This window comes from Dryas octopetala, chromosome 4 (genome assembly GCF_963921425.1).
Source record: "Dryas octopetala chromosome 4, drDryOcto1.1, whole genome shotgun sequence".
Lineage (NCBI taxonomy): Eukaryota > Viridiplantae > Streptophyta > Magnoliopsida > Rosales > Rosaceae > Dryas > Dryas octopetala.
The window spans coordinates 21,738,681-21,763,813 of record NC_141369.1 but is presented as its reverse complement, the minus strand read 5'-3'; the positions used below and the strand labels follow the sequence as shown (position 1 = coordinate 21,763,813).

The 25,133-nt window shown below is 33.2% G+C and overlaps 2 protein-coding genes across 2 annotated transcripts; one reads left to right on the top strand and one right to left on the bottom strand.

Annotated features, from left to right (window-relative positions):
* Positions 1–117: 117 nt before the first annotated feature.
* On the top strand, positions 118–784 carry LOC147288160 (late embryogenesis abundant protein At1g64065-like). The gene is made up of 2 exons (XM_086240986.1): positions 118–154; positions 204–784. Exons 1-2 carry the CDS (start codon positions 118–120, stop codon positions 782–784), a joined length of 618 nt encoding a protein of 205 aa, XP_086097112.1.
* Positions 785–7,542: 6,758 nt separating this feature from the next.
* Positions 7,543–8,701, bottom strand: LOC147288159 (vascular-related unknown protein 1). The gene is made up of 3 exons (XM_086242179.1): positions 8,186–8,701; positions 7,983–8,054; positions 7,543–7,869 (listed from the first exon to the last, which is right to left on the bottom strand). The coding sequence occupies exons 1-3, from the start codon at positions 8,564–8,566 to the stop codon at positions 7,723–7,725; spliced, it is 600 nt and encodes a 199-aa protein (XP_086098305.1). The 5' UTR covers positions 8,567–8,701; the 3' UTR covers positions 7,543–7,722.
* Positions 8,702–25,133: the final 16,432 nt, after the last annotated feature.

Sequence of the window (25,133 nt, the reverse complement as noted above, 5' to 3'; positions counted from 1 at the left end):
ATTTAGCATTCAACTTAATCTCATATCCAAGAAGGAAACAAAAATCCAACAATTAAATAACAACATTAACACAAAACTTTCTGCAATTTTCCCTCCTATAATATGATCTTAATCAATATGATCACCACCATTCCAATTGAGATCTCCATTGCTGGTAAACTAGGCCTCTTATCAAGCTTATTAAGCCTCGAAACTTTTTGCAGAAACCAAACATGACCACCGGAAAAACTTCGAGCAGAGGCCTCAAAATCTGCGTGCAACTGCAATTTTCCTAGTCATAGTTTTCCTTGTCCTCACAACACTGTCACTCACAATCTTCAAGCCCAAACAGCCTGAAATCAGTGCCAAGCCTGTTGGCCTTGAAAACATTGAGTTCTCACTCTTCCCAAATGTGACACTCAATGTCACCTTGGGCATGGTCTTCACAATAGAGAATAGGAACTATGGGAGCTTCAAGTACAAGAACGCCACAGCTTATGTTCATTACCGAGACACCATTGTAGCCCGAGTTCCAATTGAGCAAGAGCTTGTGCCTGCCAGAGGCAAGCTCAACATTACTGCCTCTGTGGACCTTATGGCCGATAAGTTAATATCAAACCCCCATTTCATGGAGGATATCAGTAGTGGGTGCTTGAACTTGACCTCAACTACTAGTTTACATGGCAAAGTGAGTTTGTTCAAGATCTTCAAGTTTCATGCCACTACTTTTAGCACATGTGACATCTGGTTTTACATCCAAAGTAAGAATATTGATTCTGAATGCAAGTCCAAAATCAAGTTATAAAATTATGATTGGGATGGTATTGGTATTACAGAAAATGTTTTCATATTAGACAATTTAACAGATTATATTGTCAGATATGGAGTATTGCTAAAATTCTATAATGCCAGATTAAGAGTTTGATAATATAATATGTAAGATATATGATAAATAGAATGTTAGAGAAAACAAGCTCAATTGCTTATTTATCATTGTAAAGTCCTTTCTAGTTGTCTGATGATTCATGATAACTCGACGGATCGCATAGCCATCGTGCCACTTTGCATGCCACCATGCACCCACCATGCCACACCTATGCACACATGCTCACTCAAACCATGCTAGCTTCATATTTGCTCATCTTGCTACTTTGTATATTCTGGAACAGTACACCCTATATATGAGTTAAAGCTATGATCATGAGCTTTCTTCTGTTGTAAAAACAGAGCACGTCCCATTATTTCCTTCCATGCCTTCAACTTTTGTCATTAGTTTATGGTTTTAAGACAATACCCAGAAAAATGGTACCGAGGTATTGGTAATTGGTTAGAATTATAGAGTTTTCAAATCCATAGATTCGGAATGCATTTTCTAGCAAAACAACCAAAAAAGGAACCTAGATTTAAGGGCTAAAGAAGCAAAAATACTTTTTAAATGTGCTCAACATATAAAGTTGGTTGGACACTTGAACGTGGACAATGAAAGACAAAAACGTCAAGAGGAATGCAATTGAAGATGAACCTATAGGCTACATACTTAATTACTCATCTTATTTTTCAATCAAGAGAAATAATGAAAATTAACTTATATGTTATAGTTTGTTGACCAACCCCATAGATATATCAAATACTTGTGAGGCTGTGAGGTGAAGAATCACACCTGTGAGGCTGTTAGTAGTAACGATTCGTTGGTCTTCATTCACGTCATAAACATAATTAGTTTTCAGACCTGAATTGGGTGGAAAATGAATGAATGTAGAGTAAATTTTACTCTTATTCCTTGCAGCCGGCACAAGCTTCTCTCTCTCTCTCTCTCTCTCTCTCTCTCTCTCTCTCTCTCTCTCTCTCTCTCTCTCTCTCTCTCTCTCTCTCTCTCTCTCTCTATATATATATATATATATACACAAACACAAATGTGTATTATTTTATAAGGTTGCAAAGATACGAAATTAGGTAATCAGATTATATGCTCAACTTGATTTTTTAGTTTAATATAGATTGTAGAGTTTGTTTATGTTTGCGAGAAAAGCAAGCATATTCACGGAACAATTTAAGTTGCAATTCATGCTTACCTTGATGAGGAACAAAATATTCAAAGATAATATTCTCTTCTCAGATTGTGAATATGAACTTATATTTAGTTAGAGTTAATCCAATTAATAATCTAATTTCATAATTTAACATGTTTATGTTACTACTTGATAATTAAACATTTCAAGTACTCAAAAAAATAAATTAAATTAAATTTAGTTTTGTAATGAAAATAATTGAATTTAAGTTTTAATTTTCTAGTCAAGGGCCCTAAATGATCCATCATTATATTCACAGGGGTATTGACGTACTAGAATTGAGAATCTTTTTTTTTTTTTTTTTTTGAGAGGTGGATAATCATGTTTTTATCTGAAAAGTCAATGCAAAACCAAAATACAACTATACAAGTGACAAATTGGTGAATATGTGGCACATGACAATTTTATTTTATTTTGGTTGAAAAGTGGCACATGACGTCCTTCAATTCAATCAACGATCATTTACTCCATCAGCTGCATTCATGGTTTTTTTTTTTTTATATAATAGAGAATTGTTTTTTCTTATTTTTAGAGTGTATTTAATATTTATATATATTGGTCTTTCTAAGCAGACAATGGACGTGCCCGATAATCACGCAGTACATAAAAGTAGGAACCATCTTAGGCACCACTGCAGATATTGGTCCAAATCATGTTCATGTTGGTCTCACTTTTGCAAAATCTTCTTCTTCCATATGTACTATACTATAAATTTATGTGACATGAAATATAACGTCTCTCTCGAATGTATTTAGATTTCGTCATATAGATGTGGATTTCATATTTATATAGGTTAGAAAAATATCATATGTAACAATCATATACAATAATTCTCATAACACTTTAATACAAAATTTTTGTAAACTCTTATGAGATTGAGCAAGTTAATTTAGTTTGGCCAATAACCATTTAATTTAGTAGATGACACCTAATTATTTTTTTTTTTTTTACAGTAGGAAGTTTTGAGTTTAAATCTCATAAATGTAGTTGATTAATTTAAAAAATTATTTTAATTGGAATTAATTATATTGATTCTTTTTAATTTTGACATTCCGAAGTCATTTTGCAAGAATTTTGTTATTTTTTGTAGAATTATAATTGTCACTTTAAATCTTAAGTATTAGTTGAAAGATAAATTTCAAAAAGAAAAAAAAATTCCTTCAAAAGAACAAACCTATCTTCTTCATCTCTCTCATATTGTCTCCTTTTTCTCTCTCTTTTTTATATTTTTCCAAAAGTCGGGTTCACCGCAGCCATGAGCCATGCTCCTTCTCAGTTTCTTTTTAATTCTTTTATTTTTCTTTAATAGGTCATGACTCATGTCATGAGTCTTCTTTGAAGCAACATGGTTAAAGAAAATGGGTCATATTCTTTTGTTTTTTTTAAACAGAATATAGGAAAAAGTTTAGGTTTTCAAAAATGAGTAACAAGCTTGTCCTCACAACCAATCACATGAGTTCATGATGGGGCCCACCACCTTCTCTTTCATGGTGGACCCCATTATAAGCTCATGTGATTGGTTATGAGGATAAGTTTATACTCATTTATGAGTATCCAAGCACTACTCCAGATCGAATATATATGTTCATGGATTCTTGAGCTTGTTGAAGATATAAGCTGATGTACAGCTGTTAGTGCATGATTGGTTTTATAGTGTTAAAGAATTAGTTTTTAGTCAGCCAATGTTTAGCTGATACGTGATATTAGTTGTTTGAACAGAATTGGTTCTGTTAGTGTTAGCAATTGGTTTTGTTAGTTGCCTTAATCATTCTTGTATAAAACCTATAAGCTTGTTCATTAATTGTAACACAGTGTTCATTTTAATAGAATCACATTTTGTTCACTCAAGCTTTTCTTCTTTTCTCTCTTTTCAGAGCTAAGCAGAAAAGAGAGAGTCCGAAACCGAGAGACCAAGAATATATATGTTCATGAAACTACTAATTAATTAACCTATAACATATTATAGAAATGTCATAAAAGAAATTCACAAATTAATAGGAAAGCCGAAAGCCTGCAATTAAAATTTGCCTATTTCTCAACAGAGTCTCGGCTAAAAGCCTACATTCAAAAAGATCGATATAAACGTTGAGAAGAAAATTTATGAGCATGACATGACCCATTAATTGATTAATTACCATGAAGAAAACGAAATCCATGTGAACAACCTAGAAATGTAACACTTTGCAATTCATGGGTAACTATTTCTATGTACAAGCAAAGTCCGAATAAAAGAGTGAAAAAGCCAATATAATCTGAAAGACTGAAAGGAGGTCTTTTAGAATACATGTTTTGCTTATTCTAATGATGTTACTGCTTTAATTAAGCTGAGTTAGACCTTTGATCCACCACCCTAGCTACAATCAAATCACATTATTAGTGGTCGTTAACTATGTATGTGATTGACCACCTAACTTTGATTTGCATAATAATCGATCAATATGAATTGCCATATAGGTTCGCCAAGATTGTTGATATATACCACCACCAACAAAAAAAGATTTGTCTTTTCGATTGGATGCTGATGCTTATCCCATTCCTATTTATGATAATTTGATAGGGTTGCATATTAAACATAAAAAAGGTTGTTTCCATAAACACATTAGTTGTCTAATCCAACTATCCACACGTACCAATAGCAAACCTTTGGCTTTCAATCTTTGTCAGGACCCAATCTTCCATTCATCGCTTCATACTTTCATCTAATGTTTTTTTATTGAATACTTTCATTTAATTATCTTTTTAATATAAATTTTAATATTAATAAATTTAAATTCCAAATCTCAACATAATATTGTTTTAATAATAAATATCAATTCATTATTAGTCTAATGATACTTAAGTCCCGTTTAATATTGCGGTGGAGGAATCAAAATCTGCTATGGATGACAATTCTTAATCACCTCCAGCAATTTTAGTGTTTAGTAAAAAAATTAAAAACTACTTTTTCCTACTTGAGTTCTTTATTCTTCATGGCCTTTTTTTCAGATTCATAGATATTCAAATAATGTTCTTTGGTGTTGCATTGGGGTAGAATTTTACTATAACTAAATAGCTAGTGGTACTCAAAAGAGATTTTCTTTATTCTTATTTGACTATATATTAATATATATATATATAGTCAATTAGTCACAGTTCATTGTTTAGGTGAAAATGGCTTTAGTAGTTTAATTTTTGGTGTGATGAATCTATGAGAAATCCATATTTGACCATATTCTAAGTTTAAAAGAGAAAAAATATATATAATAGGCTGCTTTTTTCTTGTTAAAAAATCCAACCCTTCTAAAAAAATTTATACATATTAAAAATACATAAAAGTGTGTATTTGTGTGCTAAGAAATATAACAAATACATGGCTTCCATATGATTCATTGTACCTAGTCTAGTCAATAGTACTTCAAATTCAAAATATTACATTATGTATGGTCATCGCAAATGCATTGTACATTTGTACCTATTATTTTTATGATTCTTTCAATTAATATAACTTTTTCTATAGGACTATTGATCGATGTAACCTTATTCAGGAAGTTTAAGGAGTTCAATATCAAGTTTAATTAATAGACAATGGAAAAGGGGAACTGAGGAAGTTTAATATCAAGTTGACAAATGCATCAAGAACCTTATTATCCTACGCTAATTATAAAGCGATGAACAAGTTGAGGCATGCACTTTCATTCCTAGACCATGGCGACAAACATACCTATAGCCTATAGCCTAAAAGTGTCACTCACTTTTGGCATTCTTGTCGTTAAAAAGCACCATCATTAATGACTTGTTTGGTTGCGGAGAAAAACATAACTATTTTTCTCAAATAATTGAGTCGTTGTTGTAAAGATTAATTAACATCAATATATTAATGAACGTCCCTTCACCCTTTTCACATAAATACCAACGAAACACATTGGTATAGCATGTTAGGATCCTTCTACGATGTTTTTGGTGTTGATTATATCTAACATAATATAATTAGAAACTCAACTTAACTTTTTTTTTTCAAAGGCTTAAATCTAAAACACTTAAATTTTAGATTCAAAATTATATTATTTGGACATTAAGTAATGTTAGATCATAATCTCAACTGACTACTTTGTGGATTATCTTAACTGATCGCATTATAAATAATTTATGTAAATAAAATGTAAGACCTAATTATATGAGACCCACACATGTAAGACACATTTTTATTAAATAGATAATTTATAAAATGATCAATTAAAATGGTTCATACTTGAAAGTACGCGTGCGTAATTTCATCACATAAAAGATTAGTAAACGATCCTATTCCAACATATTAACTTTAATTATGCATAGAAGAACCAGAACCTTTAATTATGCATAGAAGAATCGGATTGGAGACCCAAGAAAAAGGTTGTAAAGGAATGTTACAGAGAAATTAAGTAAGAGTCAACCAGGAGGAGAATAAATGGTGGGATATACTATATATATATAGCTTAGAGCTTAATGCGTCGTCTGTTTGTGTAATAAATCTATGCAAGCTAGGTAGCTCTTGTTGTGCGGTCTCACCTGCCTTTAATGCTCGTGCACATGGAGGGGTCTTCTATTGCAGCCGTTTCTGTGTATTTTTAAATGTAATGGGCTGCAAGAGGTTGGAGATGAATTCATATTTAAACCTATCAATCTACTTTTCCTTTTATATATATAAATTGTTTTCTTTGAGCGTACAAGGAACTTACATCCCTTAGGATTCTGTTGCGATTCTCATTGCCTTAATTGCTTATATAATGTCTCAATAATTAATATCCAAATATTATATATAATAGTCTCTAGGATATATCAAAATTGTTTTTGTTTTCTTTTTTTTGCCTCTAGAATATATCAAAATTGTTTAAATTTCTCGCCATCTTCCCTTGTCAAATAGTCTCACACATCATTGGTTAGATTGACGCTTGACCGAATGTGTCGTCTAAATTCACTGTACATCTATAAAACATTCTTATATTTTTAGATGAGTAATGTTCTCTTATAAAGTATTTAACATGTTATGTCACTAAAACTGTGAATTCACACCATATATTGATTAAATTGATAAATATCTTACATGTGGTCCTAATTTGCACCCTACAACATAAAGATTGTGGATCAATGAATAGAAATGTCACTAGCATAAAAGGCCGGCCTTGTTTGATGACTGAAGAATTAACACAATCGCTCTCATCTGCTACTTTGTATAGGGTAATCTTTGAAGGGAAACTTCACAGAAGAATAATAATTTTATGTTTATTTATAGCCATTACTTTGCTTGTCAGCCCACTTACACACCCTCCTAATAACTAATAAGACACGTAGTGTCATGAAAGATCACCTTCTTCCAAATTAAACTGTCAATAGTACGTAATTGGTAACTTTGATTAATATATTTAGAGTACTATTTTAATGATTGGCCATAACAGGCTCCTAATTTACTGTTGCCAATTAAAGAAAAAACAAGGCCATAGACTCATTGTTCTTGTGAATAGATACACAATGGAAGATATGATCTGCAAAATATTTTGTTTGGTGCAGAAGAAACCAGAGATAGTTAAGTATAGATTGATGATCACATATTTTACAAAACAATATAAACATATATATCTACAGGAATAATTCCTTTATAGAGAGGGAGTGAGATAGCTACAGATAGAGAGATATAGATTCTTTATTGAGAAACATGAAATTAAACAAGATAGTTGACTAACACAGACAAAGGAACCAAACACAACCCTCTTTTGTTTAAGTCTGTACTCTCATCATATTTCCCACAACAATCTGTTTTTTGATTATCTGCCTGCTGCTGCAATTCTGCAAAGTTACCCTCTTTACCCTACAAAATCACCATCAGCACCAAACAAATTAATTAATTTGTCAATCAACCAATCCATACAAAACCAAAATCAGTCATCTTATTCATGTCATGTACAAGAAAAGAAGGAATACCAAAGAATTATCATGAACATGGTCATCTATCTTTCTGGGATTTATATGATCAACTGGTCTCAAATCACCAATCTATTCACAAACATCATAAAAGATCGACCACAAAAAAGAAAGTCAATTCCCAAAAAGTAATCATGTATGTAAATCGAAAAGGAACAATTCATAATCATATTTATTTAAACAAGGCAGCTCATCAGTCGGACCTTCGGACTGTTCACCGGAGAACTAGCAGTATCCTCCAAATCATCTCCACAAATTCTTTTGGTTCTTGTTTTCTTGAAACTCAATTTTTTGGGCACATTGGGTGCTGACCCCCCAACATGGTTGTGATTGTTGTTGTTGTTATGGGAAGCTTTATGCCATGCAGCAGCAGAAGCAGCATCAGAGACCAGAGAAGAGGTGCAGCCAAAACTAGAGCTGAAGCTTTGTTCTTGATCATCAATATCTCTGTTGTTGTTTGAAAAATCTTCAAAGTAAGCAGTCCAACCACTCTCCTCTTCAGCAGTGCATGAGTATGTGGTTTCTTTACAAGGAACAGCTTTGGTAGTATTCATCATGGATGAACTGCAAAACTTGTCCATCATCAATCTAGCTGATATTGTTGTACAAGATAGAAGGAAATTGAAAATAGATAAAAGGGTGAGAGGGGCAGGGCTGCTAGCTAGATTTCTTTTTGCCTGCTTTGGGTTGAGAGAGAGAGGGGGGAGGGGGGGTGTAATTAATTCTAAAAGAGTGATTTATAAACTGAGAGAGATGACTAAAGAATGGAGAAAAGGGGAACCCATGATGTAGAATCTGAAGTGTGGGCCAGAGGGAGAGTTGAGGAAGTTAAAACCAGCAGTTGCAGTTGCAACATCATGAAACCAATTAGAGGGTGAGAGAGAGAGAACGTGCAGAGAAAAAATACAAATAATATGAGGGGGGAGGAGTTGACCTTTGTGGTTGTGATCAAATGGGATTTTCACATTCACACACACCAATATGGTAACAATTTTCTTTGTTACTGACTTATGACATACCTTTCAACTAATCTCAATTAATGAGTCAATAGGAAGCCAAAACAAAACTTGGACTGCAAGGGTCTCATAGATCTGCTACAATTTAGGGCCCAAGAAATTAAGCTTTTTCAAGTAGGCTTGGATTTTAGGGAAAAAAACATGCAGCCCAAGTTGGAATTTTGGATCTTTGAAACCTGATAAATTCATGCACACTATAATTAGACCTTGAAACTGCAGCTTGCCATTATATATGTGACCCACTAGCCACAAATCCTATGCTGGCCAAAATTTGACTCCCACTTATCAACAACCTAACCAAGACAAGCAACATTAGTTGGTCATTGGACTCATTTGATACAAATTCAGGTCCCCTGATTGTGAACTTCAAGTGATCTGTTCTAGTGAGCTTACGTCACCAGACAAAATCAAAACCAATATCTTTACATGTTTTAAAATTTCCCATATGTTTTGAGTTTCAAGTCTTCTATAATGTTTACAAAAGTCGGTGGGGTTTACTTTTCAATTCCCAATGGAACCCGTAATTGCTTCTATATATGTTAGGCAGGTTTTGCAGGATGAGAGCCAAAAGTGTCAACAAATTCATTTCATGGACAGAATTTTCAAGGTCATGCTGTTATGAAAATTGACATAACAGACTTTAAATTTTCTCTAACATGACAGAACTTGAATATGAGATATATATGACTGTCAAAGTTCTGGTCGTCTTATTTAGACTTGAATAAGAATTATAACCGAAAAGAAAAAAGTGAAAATTTCTCATGGAAAACCATTGCCCGCGCACACACATATATATCTGTAATGGTTAATCAAACAACAACCACTCAAGTGAAATGCCATACAGAACAATGGGTTAAATGATATGCAAACAAAACTTGATTAGGACAGGAAAAATATTCGTTTAACGACGTTTAACGAAAGAGGACTGAGGACCACTGTCAAGCATAAATACAAATTACAGTTCCTCATGGAAAACATGTGCTCTCTTAATTATATCTGAACCTGAGGTTATTAGTGGCAAACAATCGATGGGATTAGTTTGGGTCTCATTGGGGACTTAATATTAAGGCTTCATATACTAATCGTCTGCACAACAATGACAAAATATACATTTGAACATAGTGGACCCATTTATGTGTGAACCAAACAGGTACCTTAATGTGTATGGCGATGCAGGAAAATCAATACCATTCACCAGTTGTTGCTATTCACCAATTTCATGTCTCAGCATCATCATATGAGACAAACATAAACGCATGTTTTTTGAATGACTGATTCTGGTAGTTTGCCAGTTCGGTCTTTAGACAACTACCTCACTGGCTCACTGTACGTAATTTACCTATAATAAATGTTCCTTGTAGAAATATGCATTCACTTGAATGTGACCATTATGCCATAAAGGTTAATTGTTTCTTACGATTTTGAACCTAAGTTCTACTATTTATTCACTAATTAGTTATTGGTCTAGTGAAATCTCTATCTACAATGTTGAAAAAGATCTGAAATTCGGAATTTTTCGAGCCCCAAATAGAACCAATTGGGATGGCTTTTCGTTGTCACGAAATGCGATTTAACAATGCTTGGTTGGGACATCTTCAGGCTTTTAAGTTTAATGCACCTTCAGCTTATCACAAACTAATTTAACATGTTGAACTTTTCTGGTTTAGCATTGTGAGCATTTTCAAAGCAGGTTGGAAAGTTAAGCAGACTTGCAAAAATAGGTTCATTCTTAAAAAATAGATTACTATATAGAACAATCCAAAGCATAAAAATAGTTGGGCTACCATAATAAATATTCTCTTTTGCTTAACTGACAAAGTTGTTGGGTCATCTTCTACTGATAAAATTGTTGGTAAGAGTAAATGGACCGCTTGTTGGGTTGGGCCCGCCTCAGATACCTGATCAAAGTAATATTTATACAAATGCATAGGGCCCAAGACCCAAGCTCAATTTTAAGGTTTCAGTTCATGTTAAGGACGATACAGTTTCAGGTAGGGTAAACAGTAACCTTGGCTCATCCTAAGAGTTCTCTTTTTTTTTTTTTTTTTGGCCAGGAGAGTTCTTTTCAAATATGAAAAAAGAAGGAAAGGACAAACATACATCGATAATTTGATAGGTTCAAATATAGAACAAAATTATTTTGCACATCCTAAATAATTGAATCCACACTCTTATATAATAGGTGCTAGTGCGTCCATTTCTAGGATTGTATTTGACAAAAAAAAAATCTGAGATTTTATAATTGTACGTATTTGTTATTTCCCAAGTGTTGTTAATTCATAGGGAATGAAATGTAATTCTTAGCCCTGGTTCAATGCCTTTCTTTACCACGGTTCAAAGCTTCTCCTTATTTTGTTTCAATGCTTCACTCAGCCTTGGTTCAACGCTTCTCTCTGCCCCAGTTCAAAGCTTCTCCCCACCTTGGTTTAACGCTTTACTCAGCCTCGGTTCAATGTTTTTATTTGCCCCAGTTTAATGTTTGTCTCTGCCGCCCATCTCAAAGCTTATCTCAACCCCGGTTCAAAGCTTATGTTTGCCCTAGTTCAATGCTACTCCTTGCCCTGGTTCAACGCTTTTCTTTTCCCAATTAAAAACTTCTCCCGGCCAGCCCCGATTGAATGCTTCACTCTGCCCCAGTTCAACAGTTCTCTTTGCCCTAGTTTAATGCTTATCTAATCCCCAAATCAACGCTTCACTCAGCCCCGGTTCAACACTTCACTCAGCCCCGGTTCAACGCTTCCCTCTACCCTGGTTTAAACACTTCTTTCTGACCGGTTCAAAGCTGCTCCCTACCCCGATTCAATGCTTCTTTCAGTCCTGGTTCAACGCTTCTCCATGTCCTAATTCAACACTTTTTTTGCCCCAGTTCAACGCTTCCCTTTGCAATGGTTTAAAGGCTGCACTACGCCGCATTTCCAAGCTTTTCCCTGCCTGGTTCAACGCTTCTCCCTGCTCCGCTTCAATGTTTCGCCTATCCCCGATTAACACTTCTCCCTTCTCATGTTCAACACTTCTCCCTACCCCAGTCAACACTTCTCTTTACTCCTGTTCAGAGCTTCCCTATACCCCGGTTCAAACGCTATTATCCTTACCCTAGTTAAATGCTTCTCTTATTTCTAGTTAAAAGCTTATCTCTTTCTGGTTCAAAGCTTCTCTCAGCCACGGTTCAACGTTGCATCATGCCCCAGTTCAAACGCTTCTTTTTTCCCGGTTCAAAGCATTTATCTGCCTCAGTTCAACGCTTCTCTCTGCCCTATTCAAAGATTTTCCATGCCCCGGTTGAACGCTTCACTCTGCCTCAGTTCAAAGGTTCTCCATGCCCATGTTCAACGTTTCTCCCTGCCTTGGTTAACACTTATCTCTACCCCGGTTCAAAGCTTCATTTTTTCTCGGTTCAAACGCTTTTCTCCCTGCCCTAGTTAAATGCTTATTTCAGTCTTGGTTCAAAGCTTCTCTCTTTCAACGTTACTCCATGCTGCGGTTCAAACGCTTTTTTTTTACCCGGTTCAATGCATTTTCCCTAACTCTGTTTAACGCTTCACTCATCCTCGGTTCAACACTTCTCTCAACCCCAATTCAACACTTCACTCAGCCTTGGTTCCATGCTTCCCTCTGCCCCAGTTCAACGCTTTCTTAGTCCTAGTTTAATGCTTCTTTATGCCTGATTTAAAGCTTTTCTCAGCCTTGGTACATTGAACGTTTCTTTCTACCCTGGTTCAAAGCTTCTCCCAGCCCCAGTTCAACGCTTCACTCAGCCCTGATTCAACACTTCTCTCTGCCCCAGTTCAAAGCTTCTCCCTATCTTGATCAACTATAACTTTCATTATAAATTGATTGTCATTCCACAGTTTGTCAAAGTAGTGATGGGTCAAATAGCAAGAATGACACACTTGACACAATTAAACTAGTGAAACAACATTGCATGCAATATTGTGTGCATGGAGACAAATTAGATACACAATAAAAGGCATCAATTATACAACAAACAAGAAAAGTTAATTATGAACTTGTGATAGGATGAGTTACATTGACAAATATAAATCGTATATATATGTTTACTATCATATATATATATATGTGTGTGTGTGTGTGTGTGTGTAATAAAGTACAAACTTGATTTATGGGTAGGAGAAAGAATGTGAAGGGAAAGAATAAGCTCTACATGTAGATGTAATATATACATTCTTAAATTCTTAATTACTAGCTAGAAGTTCCTTTATTATATATATATATACATATATATATAATATTGATAGAGAAGGTTGTGGATATGGTCTCATAAATGTAAAGGTCACATGAAAAAAAATCACTTAAAATCACAGGATGCCCAGCAGATTTTAATGCTTATACATATGCAAGCAGATCTCAGAGCAGAAGCAGAACACCCAATTTATAATTCGTCTTCAAGATGTATAGTCATTAATTTATCAATAAATTGGAGGAGGAGATGAATTTATTATCACTTTGTTCCTTATTGTACGTACGTAGCACTAATGAAGCAAACAATTGTAACGAGACCTTGAGACAAACAATGCCAATAAGTGTGAAATGAACACAGGGACCCAATGGTATCTAACCCTTTATTTTATTAAGGTTTGATCCAACAAGAAAAATCACTAAATACTAAGTTTGGCTTTTTCTTCTTAATGGTAGTAGTAGTAGTACTTGTGCTCCCTACTTCAATTCTGAAGAAAATGAAAAGTATTTAAGTTTGATCACCTGACTAATTAATTAGGCGGCTTATTTAATGGTAGCTGTGTGGAGATTAGAGGACACCAAGAAAAGATGATATAATTGCTGAAGCTTTTTCGTACTTTGGCCTCTTCATCAATATATAAGAACGGTTGCATGTTCTTCTTGTTCTAGCTAGGGTTTACTCCAACAGTACTGATCTTGCTGGAGTCAAATGGTGATGACCAAATAAATTAAAGGGTGGCCAACTTGGGTTTGCCCTAAGGTACGGCTACCTGCACCAAGGGCCGAGACAGATATATATGGGCCCTGATATGATCTCAGCTGGGCCTACAAACAATGGACATTTTTCTGGCAGGACTTGCTATGTGTGTGTGTGTGGATGATTGGATATGACCACCATCTGTGCCTAGGTGGCATCATGATATGCACAATACAAATTTATGGATGAAGATTCCCATTTGCTTCTTAATTGCAACTTTTTTATAGTATTAAGGATAAAGGTTGTTGATTAAGTGAAAAAGAAATCATGTATATCTAAGAAAATATAAAAATAGAGCTGTGAAAATATTCATTGCGAACAGATTTTTTAGGGTATGAAATATATCGAATTGAAATTTTTAGTCTAGATCATGGATGAAAATATCCATGATATTATTAATATATCCGCCGAGATATTCGTAATTTCATCTATCAATAGTTAAATAGACTGTAATCAATATTTCTCTGATATCGGTATATTTCGACAAAATATCAGTATATGTCAAAAAAATATGAATATATATCGATAGAATATCGGTATATGTCTACAAAAGATCAGTATATGTTGAAAAAATTTCGATAATATCGGTATATATCGGCAGAATTATATAAAAAATTTCAAAATTTGAAAAGGAAAAGAGGAATAAGATGAAATCAAACCAAATTCAGCCCTAATTAGATCAAAACTCATCCATTAATTCTAATTAATCAACAATAAACCAACAAAAGAACAAAATCTAACTTAACTTTTTTTACACCGATATCTACTGAAATCGATATATTCGTTGATATATTCATATATTTGAGTACCAATATTTAAGAAATTTTTGATATTTTTATTCTTGGTCTATATTAATTTAAGTTTCAATCCGCATGCTTGTTTTGTTCTACAGGCACGAGGTATATTTTATTGGTCGGAGGAGAAACCGAATTGGTTTATGGATTGGTTTATATTTTTATTGACGGATTGACCTCTTAAAACCAATGTTTATGTTTAATGAAATTTTCACCATTTGATAAATAATAAATAAAATAAAAAAGTTGAGCAGTAGCATTTGAACCTAAGTGTATGTAATTGTTTGTCTGTTATTCTTTTATTTTTGGGATGTCACTCATTTATAGTGATATACAATGTTTGAGCCTTTAAATATACGTTTAAGTGTTCGAGCACTAATGCTATAAATTTTATGACTAATTTATTTTTATTGATCCAAATTTCCTTTTTTTTTTTTTTTTTGGCCAGGAAAGATGCATTTAATTTATAATAAAGTTCATTAGCCATAAATCTTTAGGACCGAGATGACGCATTCAATGGATCGAATGTCTTTTCGCCTGGGAATAAAGTTATAAACACATTGGAAGTTGTTGTGATCTAATTAATTAGACACGTAAACAAAGATATATTTCAGATTTCAATTGGGTTATACAAAGCATCACGAATAATAAATTCTTATATAACATTGATGGGCACAAGTGCACAACACAAGAGTAAATGAATTTTATGGATGTATAAAGAGAAGACCCACAAGGAATTATTGATCACAAGATGTGATGCTAAAGAGGGGTATTAAAACAAGTGCAAATATAGGAAAGTTTGTAGAATTGCATAGACAACGACTGTGGTGTAAATGCCAGCACGTAAGATCTTGTATGGGCAGGAGTTGGTATCATTGCATCACAATTTTTTTGCTATGCATATGTAAATGTGGAGCACGATATGTGTAGGGCCGGCTATTAGGGGGGTGGGCCTGTGCGATTGCTTTTGTTCTTGTTTTGTTTTGTTTTATTTTTATCATTTTGCCCTTTCTTGGGCCTTTTTTTAATCAACATTGACCCAAAAAAAAAAAAATAGTTAATCTCTTTAGTTTTTGGGTTAGATGTGGCTTTAGTCTTATGCTTTATAATGGTACATTTTATGTTGATGTATTAATTAACTTGTTCCCTTAATGGAGAAAAACTTCAGTGGGTAAGTTCCTGCTACCTCACCATGCTGAGTGGCAAGACCCAGCCAATTAAAACTTGCCATTTGTTCACTCATTTTATAATCAAGAAAAAAAAATTAAGAACAGTCTCTTCCTTCTTTTCTCTCCCTCAACACCGAAGCTCTTTATTTTCTTCTACCCTGCGAACTCAGGCTTTTCTTTCTAATCAAAAGAGTTGATGCTTGGAAAACTAAAAATCATGTCATTTTGTTTGGACAAATAATAATAATAATAATAATATAAGCCATACTTTTTTATTTTAAGAATATTTTGCATAATAAAAGAACTCATTTCTTAACTTCCCTTCATTCATATAACACAATCTTAATTTTGAAAAATATAAATGTCTTATACATTTTTTTTTAAGAAATGAAAGGGTCCATTTATGTATTTTTGCACAGAGACCCAATATTCTCAGGGACGGCCCTGGATATGTGCAATGGCGGATCCAGATCCCTAACCCGGGGGTCATGGTGTAAAAGTTCAAAGTGGGGTGACCGGTAGGGGTGGTCGGCAGGTGACCCGCGACGACGAAGGGCAGGTGACTGGCGGTGGGTTGGGACTTGGGTGTTGGTTTTGGGGAATGTTAGGGTTTGAATTAACTTTGAAGTTATGTTTAAGAATTGGGGGGCCTCGGGTTTGTTATGCTGGTTTATGGTTTTGCTTTTTTTTTTTTTTTAAATTCATGGCTCAAAACGGCGTTGTTTTGGGCAAGATATATATATAAAAAATTAAACACGCTGGCTCAAAACGACATCGTTTTGCCCAGGCTACAAACTGACCAAAAAAAAAAAAAAGCTTCAAAATTAAGCTTGAAACCTTGATTGGTTGAATGTAGCCTGGCCAAAAAAAAAAAAAAAAAACTTCAGAAGCTTGAAGCCTTGAACGGTTGAACCAGTGACCACTAGGGTTGGGTTTTTTCACCGAACCACCAAAAAAAATCGACCACCTACCCAATTCGGTGGTTTTTGGTTGAAAAGCAGGTGGGTGACTGGGCAACGAGGATTCATCGATCAAAGAACATTTTCATCAATTTTCATTTAGTTTTAAGTTGCATATATATATATAATATACAAGAATGCTCTAAAACTAACTAGTTAGCAGCTTAATACAAAGCTAACCATCATGTTAGACCCACCGCACAATGTAATCTCAAAATTTGAACCGTCTATTTTTTAGGCTCTACTTCAAAGATCATCTCTGTAAAAAATCTCCAAAATCGAAATTCATTTAGCCATTTGTTATGATAACAATTATTTATATGCTTTTATCGAAAACAGTGATTGTCTATTTATTTTATCACAATTAAATAACTAAATAATTTATGATGTAGTTGAATTTTTGCAATGATGATTTTTGAAATATGACCTAAAAAATTGACAGTTCGGATTATGAGATTAATTATGTGGTGGGCTCAAAAGCATGGTTAGTTTTATATTAACTTGCTAACCTGTTAGTTTTAGAGCACTCATATATATATATATATACTTCAATTTCTTTGCTAGTATCAAAGCAAGTTCACAACATATTAATTTGAGTAGATATACATGCTCCACATCACCTATTTGACTTATTCACATATTTGAGATTTGTTTTTTCTTTATCTAAGATACTTATAAATGTATAAGGAAAAATTCTCTGTAAACAAAATAAGGAAGACAGTTTTTCTAACACAATTTTTCAAGGGAATACCAAACACTCCACAATTTTCTTTTCATTTCTCTCCGTTATTCTCAATTTCAAAATTAAATAACCAACAGTATTGAACACAATCCCAACTTTATTACCATAAATTGAAAGTTGAAAATAATGTTTGTGAGAGACGTAAATAATTGTGACCTGGCCATGTTTTAATTAAAGTTTAACGACATTTTTAGGTGAAGAATTGGAATGATGGATGTGTTCATGATGTAGAAGAGATCAATTATTGAAATGAAAATATGTGGATACTTAACCTCGTTTTTTGTATGACAATGATGTAAAATTAATGAACTCGATCATTATCTTCAATAATCAGCCTATGCATAGTCTCTTCAAATTTAATCACCTCAAAAGTATGAATTATTGATGCCTTGCTCTTTGACCGGGTTAGTTTGTATCTGTCGAGCACGACATCCGGCATTAATACACAATTTCGTGCAGTTGATAAATATGCAACAAATATTTTCACATAATTTTATTAATATTGGACGCTTTGTGTTCGTTGTATTTAATAAAATTTGGTTTATACCCGATATAATCTTAATTAAAACTTAAAAGTGAGTTTTTAGTATTTAACAAGTTTGATCATTCGTTATCATTCGCGCCTATGCACCGTTAATTAATTTGTTTGCATTCTTGTTGCTGAATCTCAAAAATTAAATTCGAAAAGAAAAGGAAGAGAGAAAGAGATGTTTGAGCTATTATTTCCTCTCTAGCTACGTTTCCTCTATACCGCCATAATATTTCTGGGGTTTAAAGAGAGCTGAAAAAGGAAATTGATGGACAAAAATTAAAAAAAAAAAAAAAATTGAAGATGATCAGAAGGGGACAGATGAAATGGACAAGGCAGAAGGTGGACCGTCCGATATTGGCTCCAAATTCGAGAATGGGGATGGAACAACAGCGTGGACCATTGGGATTAGGGGACCCCAGTTTGTACAGTGAATATTAAGATGTCGCTATCCCATGATAAGGTGCGGTGGACCCGTGACGTTGATTGGTTCAATTGGTCAAAAACCCGATGGACTTTGCCTTAAGGCTTAATCCCTGGCTAATACGGTAGCATTACTACCGCCAGTGTAGGATTAGAGAGATGGCTTTAGAAGAAGTCATTGTGAGGACAAAATTGAAGTGAGCTTTTCAACAACAAAATGACAGGAAAAAGTGGGTTGCTTGAAAGTTTTTCTTTTCATGAATGTCTTTGTAGTTTGTACAAATTATAAAAGGTTAATTATTACCTTCCATATAATTTGGAACAAATTGCACTATGGGTTCATTTTGTTTAAATTTTAGAGACTTGAGAATGAGAAATTAATTACATTCCCACATTTAATAAGTGTAGAGATGAGAAATTGTTTATTTGCTCATGAGAATCTGATGCACCCAAAAAGAGAAAAATGAATCACTTTTTCCAACTTGGGTTTTATTTTCCTTCCTTTTTGGAAATAATTTATTTCACTTTTTTTAGACAAATATGCCCCTTTATAATATTTGAAAAAATCAATTATAATATCTTCATTCGTTATATATAGAGATAATTAGACTTAAATTCTAAAAAAAAAAAACAACTTTTAAATGGAGACTAGGGGTGTTTTAAAATTTAAGGAGACATATAGTTTAGTCCATTTTATGAGTCTTTCTTAGACTAAGACCGGTAGTGATTTAGGATTTTTAATAAAGTCCTTTTATTTTTCTTCTTTGATGGCTCTATATTAGGTTTTAACTCCGAAATTTTGGGCGGCTAAAATTCCGGAGTTAAAACCTAATATGCAGGCTCTACAAAGCCCACTCTACACTCTAAGAGGGGAAATACCCTTCAAATCGGAGAAAGACTTTATTATGAAGAGGAAATTACAAATTTAGTCTAGTTATTTTATGCCTAGTTCAATTTTGATCCACAATTTTTTTTAAGTTTTGTTTTAGTTCACTAATTTTTTCACTTGTTCAATAAAGGTTCAGATTTATTTTTTCAAATTTGGCATGTTTTTTACCCATCAAATCTCACCCAAATTCAGCAAACATATACTTGTTTTAAAAATATGCATTTTTTCTTTACCATATAAAGATAATTCAAATTAGAGTTCTAAAACTCAAGATAATTGACCCCAAAGTAGAGCACCCGAAATTGCTAATTTTTAAAACTTCACCCAATCTTAATGCTCTTAGATTTTAATACTCCAAATTTGTTTTTATGACTAAAAAATGATGAAATATAACTTATACTTCAATTATAATCGAATAAAACACAACCTAAAAAATTTAAAGTAACAAATCTGGACCTTTATTTAGCAAATGAAACAATTAGTGAACCAAAACAGAACTTAAAAAAGATCGTGGACCAAAATTGAACTAGGTATAAAATAAGTGAACCAAATCTGTAATTTCCTCTTATTATGAATTAAAAGGATTTTCTTATAAATTTTAAAACACCTCCGGTCTCCATCTAAAAATTGTTTTTATAAAGGATTCAAGCCTAATTATCTCTAAAATTTATAAGAAAATTACTTTAATTTATAATAAATTTCTTTTAATTTATAATAAAATCCTTTTAATTTATAAAAAAAATTATTTTAATTCATAATAAAGTCATTTTAATTTATAAGAAAATCTTTTTAATTCATAATAAAGTCCTCCCCCGATTTTTGAAGGGTATTTTCTCTCCTAAGGTGTAGAGTAGGTTTTGTAGAGAATTCATATTAGGTTTTAATTCCGCCCAAAATCTCGGAATTAAAACCTAACATAAAGCCGTCAAAGAAAAAAAATAAAATTACTTGATTAAAAACCCTAAATTACTACGTGTTTTAGTTTAAGAAAAACTCATAAAATAAACTGAACTTTAAGTCTCCCTTATATAATAGATGAGGGTATGATGCACAAACAAAACATGGGAAATGAAATAAAAATGTAATTCTTAGTTTACTTTTCTATTACCAAGCACAATAATGAAAATCTTACATTTCATCCCCCTTGAAAAATCCATAGGAATTGATTTCCCAATAAATCAATTTCGCGAACCAAAAAAGCCTTATAGGTCATCATCTTTAGTTGTTTTTTTTTTTTTCCATGATCTGGAGTTGGAACTTGGACTTCTCTAATATAGTAGAGATATATACCACTATATATACCATCTGCTAGTTGGTGTCATCATCTTTACATACTCACCTGTAGGTTTAATTTGAAATTTATTTCTACAAACATACCAAAGTCATCTATTTTAATTTTATTGGAAAACCTCAAATTTTAGTATATTATCATGTTAATCCAATTATTTGGCTAATTTATATGTTAATCCAATTTAGTTCCTTATATTATTTGGCTAATTTTTAAAAGAAATCAAACTCTAGACCAATCATAATCCTAACTCATTACCTCACCCTTCATCCCTATTCATAAGTCTCACATTTATTGTAAATATCTAAAATAGATTTATGGAGATGAAAATAAATAAATCTTTTTTGTCACACGTGTATACAATTTGTGTATTTATTTCTCTCATTAAATGTAAACACAAATAATGTGTATATTATTGACACACAAATTTAAATTTTTGTTAATACAAAAAAGGAATGTATGTTGTGAGAGAGTGTTGTAGCCCTCATCCTATAAGTTTGACTTCATGGATACCACCTAAATTTCCATATTTCTTTTTGTAAATGCCTATGCAGCTATGGTCCATGCACAAACTTATGAATTCCCCATAAAAAGCAAAAAAGAAAAAGAAAAATGCAGGGCTCTGATTCATTCCACATGGGAGTCGATCGATAAGAAAAAACGATTGGGGCAAATTCCCAATGACTGCTAAACAATGAACAATCCCAATTTTACCAAAGGGATTTTGACTTTGCAACTCTGTCAAGTATGAACACACTCAACGGTGGAACCCACCTAACACCTCCTCCAGTCCCCCAGTATAGTAGTTGCCGCGACTGCCTATGACGCTGGAGTCTAGTTTTGTATCGAACGGAACGCAGCGTTTGACTTTGGTTCAAATTTCAAAGGCCAACATTTCGAGGCCAACGAAACGCGAAACCGACAATTATACTCTCCATTATTTCACGCTCTTTCACGCGCCGTATGTATCAATTATGTGACAATGAACTATCTCAACACCATATATGTATATTGGTACTCTGTCATATCAGTTCCTAAACTGATTAAAATGCAACGAACATTGTGATACAAACAGTATTTGTACTCTTATTATAAAAAGTAACTACATATGTGTAAATGGATCTAGAAAGTAGTTTGTTTTTTATTTTCTTTTTCATTTTGAATTATTGACTTTATATCTTTGTACCGGTAATTAGTTAAAAAGAAAAAGCATTGCATTGCATTGAAGGTAGGAGGAGGGAGACAGATGTGTATAGGAATAGGACAAACATGGACAAGAGATGTTTGGTAAATTACGTGAAATCCAAGGGGGTAGGTATGCAAGGGAGGCATGAACGTAGTAAATGGCATTTGCCATGCACAGCCTGCGTGGCTCAGTCTCATTTATTGCAAGGAGAAGATTGCAGTGGGAGAGATGAGAGAGAGAGAGAAGAATCACAGAAGTTTTCCACCCCAGCCATAAGATATGTATAAGTGTATAACCATAGCTTGTGTGGGTGAGGATGAGGGAGACCTACACAGGAGTCCACACTCACATATTATAACATACGCACAAACCCTGGAATCTAGATTATCTATCACACACATTAGAGGTGTCAAAGGGACCAGTTGGCATGAACACAATAAGGGTACAACATAATTAAAATAAACACGACATGAGTACGAAATGGACTGAACTGATACAGGCACAACAAAAGTACGTTCAGTTCATCTAAGACGCTTATATCTTATTTAATAAAAAATATTAGAAATGAGGACATAACTTACGACAATATTGTGACACATGTGATGGTGCAATCAATTTATTAAAAATTAATAATATGCGTTTTTTATTAATATCTTAAATCCTAAATTTATAAACTCATCGTTTAATTATATTATACCACATAAATTAGTAATATTAGGTGATGATATTACGGTCATACCCAAATGTTTCCCTAGTGTTATTATAAAATTAGCCTTCATTAATTCATCGTGTCTGAGTAAGACTATTATCTCACATATTTTGTAAGCTTGTTAATTTATCTGTACAAATCATTCTTTTCTTGTTTCCATAATTGCTATGTGTTAAAAGGGTCCGACATGGCATGGTCAAACCAGCAAGTTTTGCCTTTCAAACCTATAGGTCATATTATAGTTAATTAATTTTACACAAATTAATACGAATTAACTTAACCATATATATAATATTGCTCTAGTGTTGTGAAATATTTGCACAAATTGGTTAATTTTGACAAAGATAATTATTGCTGTCCTGCTTCACATCGAAGTCATACTCAGATGTATTATTTTATAGCTTTCACCTACTACAAATTAATACAGGCATTATGCATTGGAACATTTATACTATAGGCTATCCTTTGTATTAATTTGTTTGCTTCCGGAGCTAAAATTGACAATGATATTATATGCGTAAACCAAACTTCATATTAATTCATTATTAAAAATGAACCTTATTTGGTTCATTTAATTCAGGATATATTTCTTCTACAAATTTCCATATCTAGCTTTTCATTAAGTTTGTTGGTTAAATAGATTGTACCTAGTACGGGCCGATGCTTTGGACTTCCAATACAGAGACGTAGATACTCGTATATATTGTATCATGTCGTATTTGTTTTACAAAAGTTAGAACCGTACTATACTTATACGTATCATAAAGATGCGTATATTAACAAATTAACTCTTGAGGAAAAGTTTTAGTCAACATTGTTGTAAATTCTTGTTAGTTCTTTGGGATAAATTGATGAAAGAGGTAAGACTCATCATATATTCTCAAATCATATATTAAAAAACTATTATCAATACTTCTAATATGGTCTCTCATGCACGTGCGTAAATCTTAATAACAATTTAATGTGGTGGATTATATTTATGAATCAATCCAATCTAATTATAATAACTCAATGGATTTTGTAAGGGTACACCAGTTGCCCACGCGTGCGTTAGTCACTGACAACCATTTATTGGTATGAGCCGGTCTCATCATGAGATTCACAGGATCAATTTATGAGCGACAGTTGTTTACACGTATGTGGGAGATAGACGTACGTTAACAAAGCTCGTATATCTATACCTTCTCTATAATCAAGTAAATCATGATAGTCGTTGACGCACACAGGTATGCGTACTTATTAATAACAATTTAATGTGGTGGATCACATTTTCACTAACTTTATCAATCCAATCTAAGTATAATAACTCAACAGATTTTCTCAGTGCACGATATCCAAGCATGCACAGACGACTCGCGATTGTACGTAATTAATGTGAATTTAATGCATACTAAAATTTACACATTCTACGGTCTACACAAATATATACAAGTATGTGGGCGACTGATGTTATAGCAAAACGTACTCATATTTTAATAGATTTGCTCATTCTTCAATACTCTTTCTCTTTTTGCATTAGCACATGAGAAATCAAACATTATATTGACTAATTTATACATACAACTGTTTATTTGTAAGCCTCAAAATGAGATTCGCAGGAACAATTTATGAGTGACAGTTGTTTACACATATGTACGTGGGAGATAGACGTACATTGACAAAGCTCGGATCTCTATACCTCCTCTATAATCAAAGTGAATGATGATGGTCGCTTATGCACGTAGGTGTGTGTACGTATTAATAACAATTTAATGTGGTGGATTTCATTTTCACTAACTTCATCAATGTTCCAATCTAAGTATAATAACTCAATAGATTTTCTCGGTGCACGTTATTCAAGCATGCGCGGACGACTCGTGATTGTACGTTATTATTGTAAATTTTATGCATACCAAAATTTACACATTCTATGCCGGAAAATGTATACAAGTATGTGGACGACTGATATTAAAGCACAAAGCTCATATTTTAATAAATTTGCTCATTCTTCAATACGTACTCTATCTTTTTTTGCATTAGCACATGAGAAATCAAATATTATTGACTAATTTGTACATACAGACAAGTTCAAGTGTTGAAGTTAATTTTTCGTAAGTCACCAACAACTTACAATTTTGATATACCGCAGTAAAATTATCTTCCCTTCTTAACTATTGGGAATCCGATTTTATCCTAATTAGGAAAAGAAGTACGGTTGAAATTAAAGATTCGAACATAATTTGTAGGAATTGAAGTGGGTAGTAAAAATTCAAATATACTAGGCAGCAAATATACATTGGCAAACAATGAAAAATAGAGGGTTTGGTAGCCGTCATCCATTGCACCATATATACACTCTCCTAGAGGAAAATTAAACCCCAAATGCTCTTTCACTTTCTCTCTCTATATCTCTCTATATTACATCTCTCTCACTCTCACTCTCACTCTCACTCTCTCTCTCTCTCTCTCTCTCTCTCTCTCTCTCTCTCTCTCTCTCACTCTCTCTCTCATATA

What these genes read in the sequence shown, in the direction of transcription:
- LOC147288160 (XM_086240986.1), top strand. Translation starts at nt 118, where the DNA reads ATGATCACCACCATTCCAATTGAGATCTCCATTGCTG. An exon ending in AATTGAGATCTCCATTGCTG is followed by an intron (nt 155 to 203) that starts GTAAACTAGGCC and finishes AACTTTTTGCAG; the next exon opens with AAACCAAACATGACCACCGG.
- LOC147288159 (XM_086242179.1), bottom strand. Translation starts at nt 8,566, where the DNA reads ATGATGGACAAGTTTTGCAGTTCATCCATGATGAATACTACCAAAGCT. An exon ending in CTCCGGTGAACAGTCCGAAG is followed by an intron (nt 8,055 to 8,185) that starts GTCCGACTGATG and finishes GTTTGTGAATAG; the next exon opens with ATTGGTGATTTGAGACCAGT. An exon ending in ATGTTCATGATAATTCTTTG is followed by an intron (nt 7,870 to 7,982) that starts GTATTCCTTCTT and finishes GTGATTTTGTAG; the next exon opens with GGTAAAGAGGGTAACTTTGC.